Source organism: Salvelinus sp. IW2-2015, unplaced genomic scaffold (assembly GCF_002910315.2).
Source record: "Salvelinus sp. IW2-2015 unplaced genomic scaffold, ASM291031v2 Un_scaffold2419, whole genome shotgun sequence".
In the NCBI taxonomy this organism is placed as follows: domain Eukaryota; kingdom Metazoa; phylum Chordata; class Actinopteri; order Salmoniformes; family Salmonidae; genus Salvelinus; species Salvelinus sp. IW2-2015.
The window spans coordinates 1-12909 of record NW_019943740.1 but is presented as its reverse complement, the minus strand read 5'-3'; the positions used below and the strand labels follow the sequence as shown (position 1 = coordinate 12909).

The following is a 12909-nucleotide window of genomic DNA, read 5'->3' as shown; positions in this document are numbered from 1 at the left end:
CCAACATGACCACCCACCACGACCATAACCACCCACCATAACCACCCACCAGACCACCCACCATGACCACCCACCCACGTACCACCCACCCACCATAACCACCACCCACCATAGACCACCCACCATGACCACCCACCACGACCACCACCCACCAAGACCACCACCCACCATGACCACCCACCAGACCACCCACCACGACCACCACCCACCACGACCACCACCCACCATAACCACCCACCATGACCACCCACCATAACCACCCACCATGACCACCCATCACGACCACCCACCATAACCACCCACCATGACCATCCACCATAACCACCCATCACGACCACCCACCATAACACCCATCACGACCACTCCCACCATGACCACCCACCATGACCACCCACCATAACCACCCATCACGACCACCCCCCACCATGAAACACCCACCATAAACCACCCATCACGACCACCCCCCACCATAACCACCCACCATGACCACCCACCACGACCACCACCCACCATAACCAACCCACCAGACCACCCACCATGACCACCACCACGACCTCCAGCCCACCATGACCACCCACCACGACCACCACCCACCATAACCACCCACCATGACCACCCACCATGACCACCCACCACGACCTCCACCCACCACGACACCCCCCACCATAACCACCCATCACGACCACCCACCACGACCATAACCACCCATCACGACCACCCACCATGACATAACCACCCACCATGACCACCCACCACGACCTCCACCACCCACGACCACCCCCCCACCATAACCACCCATCACGAAAACCCACCACGACCATAACCACCCACCACCACCATAACCACCATCACGACCACCCACCACGACCAGAAACCACCCACCACTGACCACCCCCACGACCACCCACCAGAATTTACTATATGGCTAGAACTGTTGATTAGTGTGAATGACGGCATGTGTAGGCTAATCAACGTCATTACTCTCACCAAGCGCGAAGCCTATAGGGCCTATAGAGGCATTAAGTCTTTGGTTCATCATGCAAGAGTTAGCTCAGCGAACTCTATTCAACTCCATTCGAATCAAGCTGTATCAGGCCTGATCAAATTCTCTTCATTTGTCTTGAGCATGTAAGAACTTTCCTCCTTTGGGAGCCCACAATGATAGGACTCTACATGCTATAGGAGGGGACTTAGTAAAGCAGAATCGTGTTCTAGGTGTTTTGCTGTATGTTAAGCATTATACTGATATCAGCACACTAGAAAGATCAACCATCACGTAGTCAAATCGATTATGATTTATTATCACATTGTCTGATGATGTGAAATGTTCATCGATATGCGGATGGATGTTCAACCACGCATGTGTAATCGGTTTCGTTATGTGTCCATTAGACTTTCGTGTTAATAAATGATGATGACTAACTTCGTGGAGGACAACACAAGGTCAACACTTCCACAGCAACAGGGAATAGTGGCGTGGTCAGTTGAGGCATGCCACGTAATCAACGCTCCTATGAGATGGGGATTGGGAAGCTGTGGTGTGTGTTGTGTGTGGGGGGGGGGGGGGGGGGGTGGCTTGTGCACGAGGCTGTGGGATGCAAACGGTAAAGCAACCATTCTGTCTCGAGCTCTCCCAGCATCAGCACCACGCGGTTACATGCGATCTCTGACTGGTTCCAAAGCCGGGGAAGAGTGTCGGTTTCAAACCTGAAAGACTAAATCGATCCGTTCTACAACACAAGGCAACAGGTTTTTCTCGACCTCTAGGACATAAGGGCTGAATTGTCTTTAAAATAAGAATAATTTCAGCGTCGAAAGGGAAGTTGGAAGGCAATTACTGGTGTGCGAACAATCCACAGGTTTGTAGAAAATCGAATGCCATTTTTTTCAACACCAGTCGAGAATATCTTGATAGATTTTGTTTTATAATTCATTATTTCCATTAAACATGTTTTGGTTATATGATTTCCTTTCTCTATTTAAAAATGTAAGACCGGGTATCAGAAATTGTTCATCACAAAAGTAGGCTGAGTTGTGGTGACATAATGTAGCTATAATACAATTCTTCAAATGGAGAGGCAACGTTTCTGGAGAACAGATGTGATGTGTGCTGCCAACAGGTGTACTAGGTTAGACTGGCTAGTCTAGTCCAGTCGGCAACACCAAGGCTTCAAACAGGAATTAGGCTACCTGCCTTTTGTTTCTCTTTAACGTCTCTCCATTGGCATGCATGTGTAAGCGAATTTKAATACATGTTAAAGGCCCAGTGCAGTCAAAAATCCGTTTTTSCTGTGTTCTGTATCATATTGTACAACATCTGATCAAACTAACACAATAAAAGTGTGWAAACATTTGATCAGTGTTATTTCTAGATAGTTGCTGGTTGAAAATATAATTTCCACAAGACCTAAAAATCAGCATGTTTGCATAGGCAGGAGTTTCGGCTTTCCATTGTGACATCACCATGCGGTAAATTCAAAGAAAGTTCCAAACCTCTCTGCCAATAACAGCTTGTTTTCAGTTTTCCCTCCCCACTCAGACCACTCCCAGTCAGTCCTAGCTAAATTCTTGCTTGAGAAATATATTTTGGCTAAAATTGTATTTAGTTGATTTGTGGGGGGGCTGTGAAGCCAGAGGATTAACCCCCCTTGCTTTTTTTGGAAAGGTGGGGGGGGGGGCCTTTCCAAAAAAGCAAGTACTAAATGTTTACCCCAGAAAGGAATTTGGTATTCTATAAAAATTGACTGCATTGCGTCTGTTAAGGGCAGATCAACCGTTACCTGCTGTCAAAAGAAAGACAAAGGTGGGCGGTGGCTAGACCCTAAGCACCTCCTCCCTCCCACACCATAACACCAATTGTTACCGAGAAGTTCTTCACAGCGCTTCATTGCACTGCACGTTTTGACATCTCCACAGCTGTTGCTGTTTAATTTGGACAGTCATGGACGCGCTAATGAAGGGGTTTTCAAAGGCCAAGGATGGGGTCGTGGCAGCGGCAGAGAAGACGAAGCAGGGCGTGACGGGGGCGGCTGAGATGACAAAAGATGGTGTTATCTTTGTCGGTAGGTGTGGACAATAGTAGCCTACATGCTGTTTTTTTACTACTTCCTGTTGAATCATTGCTGCAACGTTGAATGTTAGAAATTCTGTATGACAATGGTTTTGATCAGCCAACATAAAGTGATAATTTTATTGAATGACAGTGGTGCTTTGTAAGGTCAATAAATGGGATGTTAATTATTTGTCACCTGTCTTTCACCTGTTTTTGTTCTTTTCATAGGCAACAAAACAAAAGATGGAGTCACAACAGGTTGGTTGGATGTCACCGTTACCAACATTTAAGCTATTTTATAGAATATAATCTACTGTACAAAGTTAGTTTAATGCCTGATTTTTACACACACACACACACACACACACACACACACACACACACACACACACACACACACACACACACACACACTAAACAACACACACTAAACAACGAACAGGAAAGCCAGTAGAGATCATATTGTCATGAAAATCAAGGACATGTTCTATATTGTTTGTGACACCAATGCCAGCAGAGTAATAATACCAGTGATATCATACAACTCACCTTAACAGCCTATAGACTCCGTCTTAGAGTCACTGCTCACAGAATTCATTATGTTCCATTGAATTGAAAGAGACAGCGTATACTCTGTCTTGGAGTCACTGTTCAGCTGTTCACATTTGCCGTTGAATTGAAAGATAGGGCTACGTGTTGAATGTCCTCAGTACCTGAAATGTCTTATGATTGGAGTGAATGGTGTGTGTGTGTATGCCTGTCTTGTTGCTGTCATGGCCACCACTCACTAGATTAATCAGGTTGTCTGGTTATAGCCTTAYGTAAGCCATCCATGCCTAGCCTAGAGCAGAGCAGAGGTTACTATGGTTAATATATACAGAGAGAATTTAGTTCCTATACCTTAATATGGGAATGGGAATCCATTATCTATAGGGGAATACCCATCTATCCTGGTCCCAGATATGTTTGTGCTGTATAGTAAACAATCCAGACAATAGGATTTGGCTTTATCAAACATATCTGAGACCAGGTTAATGGGTGACCAACAGCTAGACTACCGTATGTCTAGGGGTCTTAGACCTAGCTACCTGGTCTGTAACCTGATTTTTAAGATGTGCATTTTGTTATTCTTATCTCTTACTTTTTTTGTTGGTATTTTCTTATAACTGCATTGTTGGTTAAGGGCTTGTAAGTAAGCATTTCACTGTAATGTTGTTGTATTCGGCGCATGTGACAAATCAAATTTGATTTGATTTGACCCTATGTGAGAAATGAGCGTATGCCTCTAGGCGTTGAATGTACATGTGGCAAGGGAGTCAGCAACCTTGATCCAAGGCCAGCTCCGCCTCTCCAGACCAGGTAGATTATTATTTATTCATATAGTGACAAAACATAAATATGTGACCGACCGCCTTGATTCTATCTTATGTAGCAAAATTTGAAATTGTGTTTTTTCATTGGATAAAAGCAGAGACACAGGGCTACAAAATGGTATATCATACACTGCATTTGTAGGAACAATGGGAAAGTAATTCTGCTTCAAAAGTTGCTAAACTTGTAACTCCACTTTTGAGGAAATGGCCTTTGAATGTTTTGGTACACCTACTGGAGAGCTCTTCTTTGTCTACACCCAATCAGCATTGTTCACACCCTCTTAAGCCAGCCCCACCCATCTCTTTAAGGATTCACRTGTGAGGTCATGTGCTAAACAGTGAGTAGTGTAGGAAAGATTAAGACTAWAAGTGGTAAAAGTAGTAGCTTACAATAAGGAAAAAAATCCATGGAAAACAGAAAGTGTCCAGATAAAAAGATTTTATAAGTATTAGATGACACACTTGTCTAAATGAATGGGTCTTGTGAAATAAATGCTATAAGTGTATGGGTCTCTACAGAAGGTGTAAACGGTRCAGCGAAATGGTTACTTGCATAGTAGCAATATCAAAAATAGATRGTGTCAATATAAAGGAAAAATTAACAAGTGTTAATGCCAGTAGAGAAAGAGCAAAATAATATACAGTATATACAAGAACAATATCAATAACCATATCAGTTATAGATGAGTTAGTCATATGCATACAATCAGGGGTAAAGTGGCTGAGCAGCAGGATAAAATGAAAAAAATTATAGCAGCAACGTACAGTACCAGTCAAAAGTGTGGACACACCTACTCATTCAAGGGTTTTTCTTTATTTTTACTATTTTCTACATTGTAGAATAATAGCGAAGACATCAAAACTATGGAACTATGGAAATAACACATATGGAATCATGTAGTAACCAAAAAAAGTGTTAAACAAATTAAAATAAATGTTATATTTGAGATTCTTCAAAGTAGTCACCTTTGCCTTGATGACAGCTTTGCACACTCTTGGAATTCTCTCTCTGACAGGTACTGTATGGTGTGTGTGTTAGAGTCATGTGACTAGCGGCACTGCAGATAGTGCTGATGACTGGGAACTCGCCCCAGTGATGAACTGGTCCGTCCGAAACACGTATGAACAAGGGAATCTATATTCGGGGAGCCTGTTTCTGTCCTGCCCTTGACTTTKGTGCAGGGCATGTGATGTCCATAGCTTCTTCGTCGCAAAATACGTTTGTCTAGCTGTGTCCMGTCCAGGTGGTGCTTGTACAGGCAGACCATCTATGGGAGGAAGGATATCAGCGTTGCGTAGCAGCTGAAACATGGTCCCGACTGAGTCCAAACGCTCCTTGGCGACAACAACACCAGGCTCTACAGCGACAACAACACCAGGCTCCACAGCGACAACAACACCAGGCTCCACAGCGACAACAACACCAGGCTCCACAGCATCGAAGCTGTAAAACAGGAAATAACAGAACAAATTGAGAAGACATTACAACCTTGCATAACATCAATTCACCTTCCAAGTTTAGAAAATAAGAATAACCTCATACAATGCAATGAAAATGATATTCACCTGAAGTGCTGGTACTGCTTGATCTGTGGCAGCGGCCTGAAGTACGGAGGCAGGGGTTGTTGCCAGCCATAGCTTTCCACCAGCACCGTACCATCCTCCAGTCCAACCAGCTGTGGGATGTTGACCCCCGTCACAGTRCTGTCCTTCACAACACCAGCAATCTCAGACAAAGTGTTCACTCTGGTCTTTCTGAAGCGCTGCTTGATGAGGCCGAAGCACCAGTCGGGGGCAAACTTGGTGTGACCTGTGATCAGGAAGTGAAGGTCCAGACTCCATGGCTAACGTTATATCTTTAGAAAAAACTGCAGTAGAAAGGATTATCTACTCATAACGAGCAGCTCATTTTATAGACAGAAGGTGCTACATGGCAGACCAATCGGAAATTCATCTCTCGGCATGTTCAGCCCATTCATTATCTCAGCCAATCATGGCTAGTGGGAGGTTCCTGCCTTTTTCTGTGGCTAAACCAACTAAGCTCATAATTTAACAACTTTATTAGTATTTACAGATGGTATACAAGTTTGTTATTAAGGCACATGAAAGTTCAAATGTTCAAGAAGGCATTTCTRCCATAACAATTTTGATAMAATTTTAAATAAACGCTCAAACGCCTCTCCTGTGAAGTTGTGACTTGCGACATAYGCCTAGTCTCCTGAAATGAGTGACATATGTAGAAAATATAAAAATACCACAGGCATCCCCAAACTAAAGACTCAAAAACAAAGGAAAGGCCTCATGGCCACCAAACAAACCCAGCAGCCTCACGGGACAGCTGGGACACTGACTGACCAGCACCTTAAATGACATCACCTTATGTGCTTATCAAGGCTTAGCTCTGCACCTAGACCCGGCTGCTGCCACCTGGGGGTGGCGTGTGGAAGTGTATCCTGGTAGTTTGTTTGCCTGTGTCCTAACACTAACCTTCCCCCATATCATAACAGTATCTTCTCTAACCATGAGATACAGTATTTACCTCTGGATGTTAACCTCTTCATATCCCCCCCCCCCACCACCACACTCTCTTCCGACTCTCGCTCTCCCTATTCCCCCTCCTCCTCTTCTCCCCCGACTCTCTCTCTCCGACTCTCTCCTCTCTCTCACTCTCTCCACAGTTGCAGGTAAAACAGTGTCTGGGGTGTCCCAGGTGGGCGGTGCCATGGTGACAGGTGTCACAGCAGTGTGCAACAAGACTGTGGAGGGGGCGGGGAATATCGCTGCTGCGACCGGATTGGTCAAGAAAGACCCAGCCAAACAGGTGAGAATGATACCTGGGAGCGATGCCTTTCTTGCTTAATATTTGATACTTTCCCTCAGGCTCACACTTTCCACCTCTCTCTCGTCCTTCACAACAACCTATTGAATTGAGATGAATGACAAACAGGTGGCTTACTTTTTCTTCTTCAGCACAAATGTGTTTTCAGGGGGGGAACTTATTTTCTATCTCAGCTGTGGTCACTCTTGTCTCACCATCACATTAGCAGTGAATTGGTTGTGGTTCTCTGTAGCTAAACCTTCTCATAAGGAGAACGTATCGGTGTGTACTTTCTGCTCCTCTGACTGAATCCATGTTTGTCAGGGGACGAACTTTAACATCACATGCTAGGAGTGAAAACAGAGGCAACCGTTGCTAATGGTTTTTATACTGAACCTTCTTCAGAACGGGCCTGTTACGTTTCAATGCTGTCCTCCATTTTCAATGAAACATTTTCGATCCATTTTATATGACAGCTGTTCACTGGCTGCTCCTGTCTGTGTCAAAATGGACCCTGACCTTCAGTCCTCTACAGCTAGCTTCTTCTTCTCTTATGGTCTCCGGTGTTCTTAGTTCTCAGTCATATAAAGCAGGATGGATTCTCCATCGTCTGTTTGAAAGTCTGTTTTTATAAAGGAAGGCAGAGAGAGAGAGAGAGAGAGAGAGAGAAGTGAGGTCCAATATCCTGAAAGACTGAGACAATTTGCAGCCCTGACGGTCTCTGAAGATGAAAAATGATTGTCTCTCTTTCAAAACAAAACCCAGCAGAGTCTCAGATAGATAAAAGTAAAGCCTTGTGGTAGTAGTGATGATTCATCTTCAAACCAACAGCAGAGCAACAGGGTTTCTTCAGGCTGCTCTGACATCTTCTCTCAGTTAAAGGGACAATGTGCAATATTTACTGCTGTTCAATGGTCAATTCAATTAATAACAAACACCCATTGGTTATTGAAGGGATATAACTTGCCTAATGAGCTTAGTACAACTCAACTCCATCTCTGCATTTGAGAATGGTTACATACTCCAGACCCATCCCTCAGCTTTATAGCAAAACAGGTGGAGTTGTCTAAAAAAAAAAAAATGACAGACTGTGGCTTTAACCGTGTTAATCTGCCAGGTGAATTAGCTACCCAAAGCATACAGCTGATGTCTCTGGTACTCAACAATCACTGCATTCATTATCTGTAAATTGCCCTTATTCACACAGACACACACACACACACACACTCACACATGCATGCACACACACACACACACACACACACACACATTTCCTGTACAGTGGCCTTATCGTAAAAACAAATCAACAACATCAATCAGAGAGAAAACCTCACTAATTACAAAAAAAACATTTAGCTCCCTTCCTCCTTTGTTTATGACTAGAGGGGTTACATGACACAGACACTCACAGATTAATTTAGTGTTTAGTGGGACATCATTCTAGAGGATTACACAATTAGGCTGTGATTAAGCTACTGAGAGGAAATGATAAACAAAATCTGGGCCTAAAAATCAAGGACTTCATAACGATAATTACCGACACACACACACACACACAAAAATGCCACTGATGAATAACATGAAGTAGTGAAATGTAAATAAATAAATAGTTGGGTGTGGACAGTAGACAACGCCTTGTAACCACTCTGGTAATCAGCAGTTGAGTAATGTCTTCAGCATTATACAGTGYGTTCGGAAAGTATTCAGACCCCTTGACTTTTTCCCCACATTTTGTTACATCCATTTGATTTGTTTTGAAAGAGGTTTGATTGTGGTATTTCCTGTGGCCATTGATTGGCCACCTAGCTCTTTATCTCCAAACCCTGTGTAACGTTTTATCATGTCCTCCGTGTAACGCCTAATTGTGTCCTCTGGGTGTCAGAGTGAAAACACAGAGACTGCGTCCCTAATTCTCTACATGGGCCCTGGTCAAAAGTAGTGCACTATGGGTCCTTGTCAAAAGTAGTGCACTATGGGTCCTGGTCAAAAGTAGTGCACTATGGGTCTGTCAAAAGTAGTGCACAATGGGCCCTGGTCAAAAGTAGTGCACTATGGGCCCTGGTCAAAAGTAGTGCACTATGTAGGGAATATAGTGCCATTTGGGGCGAAGCCAGAGACTGTGCACAGAATTGGATTGATCTCATTTGGAGGTAGCCTTAGTGCCTGTCTGTTCCCTGCTTGTGTTCTGAGCGCCAGTCATTACAGTGCCATTGCTATCGATCAAATTAAAAAGGTCCAATCGACCGACCGACCCCATGTTAGAGCCCATCAAAGGGGCTTCTCTGCCTAGGGGTCTCCGACCCAGGCTCCATCTCTCGTTACCGTTATTTATCCCTCTATCTGTCTCTCTCATCTCTCCTTCATAAAGCAAGCAAGGGAACAGCAGGCAAGGGAGCTGAGTGATCCACTTTCATGTGGTTGTCCACAGCAGCCAGCCACCAGCCATCAATTAGACAGTGTGAGAGATGGGCTGTCTRACGACGAAGGAGGAAGAGTGAGGATGCTGCTGTTTGTTTGTGTGCTGGATAGAACACACACACCGGGGTTTCCATTAGCTGGTAATAGCCGGCTTTGGTCCGATTAAAAAATAGAAAAGCTGATTAATAAAATTTTCCGGGAAAAGAAGAAAAAACCCTGTTGTGAAATAAGGCTTTTTAGCCTCTTCATCGATGGAAATACATTTGACTGGTCATGTTTATGGGTCTATAGGTTAATTTGAATAATTTATATTTGTATATTCTTTATGTATCTTTGTTATGTTTATATTGGTTATGTATCTTATTTATCACATGCGTACAGYATGCAGATACAGAGCCTTTGAGTGGAAATCTGTCCGACAGTGCCAGAGCTGCTGCTGCAGCATCTTGTGGTGCTTTCAAGACAACTGGGAACTCTGAAAAATACGAGGTCAAATCATGAGGTCAGTGAACTTCAGGTCAGAAAGTCGGAGCTCTAGAAAGAGGCCTGTGTTCCCGAGTTGGAATTCAGAGTTTGATGACTGTTCAAAAAAAAAAATCCCAGTCGGAGCTCGTATTTTTCCCAGTAATCTTGAACCCACTGAAGTTGAAACTCAGAGATTTCCGAGTTCCCAGTTGTTTTGAAAGCGGTATCAAACGGCAACTGAAGGCAGGCTTCATCAGCGCGTCACACACCACTTGCAATGAGCTGGAGGCCGTGTGCATGTGCAAGGCGGTAGGCTACCTGTACCATGTGCAGCGCCCGTTTGACAACAGTGTTTTCTCGCTAATTACATTATTGATGAACATTCGCGTCTAGCCTACTGCCTCGTGGGGCGCCAGGTAGCCTACCGCCTTGTGGGGCGCCAGGTAGCCTACCGCCTTGTGGGGTGCCAGGTAGCCTACCGCCTTGTGGGGCGCCAGGTAGCCTACCGCCTTGTGGGGCGCCAGGTAGCCTACCGCCTTGTGGGGCGGCAGGTAGCCTACCGCCTTGTGGGGCGCCAGGTAGCCTACCGCCTTGTGGGGCGCCAGGTAGTCTACCGCCTTGTGGGGCGCCAGGTAGCCTACCGCCTTGTGGGGCGCCAGGTAGTCTACCGCCTTGTGGGGCGCCAGGTAGCCTACTGCCTTGTGGGGCGCCAGGTAGTCTACCGCCTTGCGGGGCGGGCAGGTAGCCTACCGCCTTGCGGGGCGGGCAGGTAGCCTACCGCCTTGCGGGGCGGGCAGGTAGCCTACCGCCTTGCGGTAGTCTAACTATATAGGTAGTCTACCGGCGCCCCACAAATGTTTTAAATGTTTATGTAGTTTAGGCCAACTGGTTCTATGAATTAGGGATCCATATTCCCACAACTGTCTCAGAGTCTGTTTGAAATAGGCTATTTAGTTTAAAATGTTGCCTGTCAAATGTTCTGCTCCACATTTTCCTAACGGAAACCCTGACACACACACACACACACACACACACACACACACACACACACAACACACACAACACCCACACAACACACACACACACACACACACACACACACACACACACACACACACACCACACACACACACACACACACACACACACACACACACACACACACACACACACACCACACACACAACACACACACCACACACCACACACAACACACACAGGCCTGCTGGTTATTGTCTGTGTGAGAAGGAGACGGCTCAGGCTGTAAATGGATTTGTGCTGGTAAGACAGAACAGAGAACCCACCTCATCAGCTCCATAGACTGACTCATTGACTCAAGCCACAGATGCTGTTCTGTTTATGTCCTGTTGATGAGCCACTAGACAAGAGGAACACAATCAATATCTCGTCAATGTTTCATATGGGAAATTAAGGCTCAAGAAATGGTGAAGAATGAACGTATTGCTTAGTTACAAGATAATACTTAGCTGGATAAGATATTATCTTTATAGGATAAGTATTATCATGTACAGAACTAATATTATACAGTGGGGAAACAAGTATTTGATACACTGCCGATTTTGCAGGTTTCCTACTACAAAGCATGTAGGGGTCTGTCATTTTTATCATAGGTACACTTCAACTGTGAGAGACGGAATCTAAAACAAAATCCAGAAAATCACATTGTATGATTTTTAAGTAATTAATTTGCATTTTATTGCATGACATAAGTATTTGATCACCTACCAACCAGTAAGAATTCCGGCTCTCACAGACCTGTTAGTTTTTCTTTAAGAAGCCCTCCTGTCTCCACTCATTACCTGTATTAACTGCACCTGTTTGAACTCGTTACCTGTATAAAAGACACCTGTCCACACACTCAATCAAACAGACTCCAACCTCTCCACAATGGCCAAGACCAGAGAGCTGTGTAAGGACATCAGGGATAAATTGTAGACCTGTACAAGGCTGGGGTGGGCTACAGGACAATAGCCAAGCAGCTTGGTGAGAAGGCAACAACTGTTGGCACAATTATTAGAAAATGGAAGAAGTTCAAGATGACGGTCAATCACCCTCGGTCTGGGGCTCCATGCAAGATCTCACCTCGTGGGGCATCAATGATCATGAGGAATGTGAGGGATCAGCCCAGAACTACACGGCAGGACCTGGTCAATGACCTGAAGAGAGCTGGGACACAGTCTCAAAGAAAACCATTAGTAACACACTACGCCGTCATGGATTAAAATCCTGCAGCGCACGCAAGGTCCCCTGCTCAGCCAGCGCATGTCCAGGCCCGTCTGAAGTTTGCCAATGACCATCTGGATGATCCAGAGGAGGAATGGGAGAAGGTCATGTGGTCTGATGAGACAAAAATAGAGCTTTTTGCTCTAAACTCCACTCGCCGTGTTTGGAGGAATAGAAGGATGAGTACAACCCCAAGAACACCATCCCAACCGTGAAGCATGGAGGTGGAAACATCATTCTTTGGGGATGCTTTTCTGCAAAGGGGACAGGACGACTGCACCGTATTGAAGGGAGGATGGATGGGGCCATGTATCGCGAGATCTTGACCAACAACCTCCTTCCCTCAGTAAGAGCATTGAAGATGGGTCGTGGCTGGGTCTTCCAGCATGACAACGACCCGAAACACACAGCCAGGGCAACTAAGGAGTGGCTCCGTAAGAAGCATCTCAAGGTCCTGGAGTGGCCTAGCCAGTCTCCAGACCTGAACCCAATGAAAAATCTTTGGAGGAGCCGAAAGTCCGTATTGCCAGCGACAGCCC

General features: G+C 45.2%; 1 protein-coding gene across 2 annotated transcripts; it reads left to right on the top strand.

The window, feature by feature from the left end:
- The first annotated feature begins 1621 nt into the window (after positions 1-1621).
- LOC112073917 (alpha-synuclein) lies at positions 1622-7356 on the top strand. Of its 2 annotated transcripts, XM_024141153.2 has the most exons (4): positions 1622-1859; positions 2917-3062; positions 3281-3310; positions 7104-7356. In XM_024141153.2, exons 2-4 carry the CDS (start codon positions 2942-2944, stop codon positions 7283-7285), a joined length of 333 nt encoding a protein of 110 aa, XP_023996921.2. In that variant the 5' UTR covers positions 1622-1859; positions 2917-2941; the 3' UTR covers positions 7286-7356. The 2 variants fall into 2 exon arrangements, with proteins under 2 accessions (XP_023996921.2, XP_023996920.2); XM_024141152.2 differs by lacking the exon at positions 1622-1859 and having other exon boundaries at positions 2859-3062; positions 7104-7354.
- Positions 7357-12909: the final 5553 nt, after the last annotated feature.

What these genes read in the sequence shown, in the direction of transcription:
- LOC112073917 (XM_024141153.2), top strand. Translation starts at nt 2,942, where the DNA reads ATGGACGCGCTAATGAAGGGGTTTTCAAAGGCCAAGGATGGGGTCGTG. An exon ending in AGATGGTGTTATCTTTGTCG is followed by an intron (nt 3,063 to 3,280) that starts GTAGGTGTGGAC and finishes TTCTTTTCATAG; the next exon opens with GCAACAAAACAAAAGATGGA. An exon ending in AAAAGATGGAGTCACAACAG is followed by an intron (nt 3,311 to 7,103) that starts GTTGGTTGGATG and finishes CTCTCTCCACAG; the next exon opens with TTGCAGGTAAAACAGTGTCT.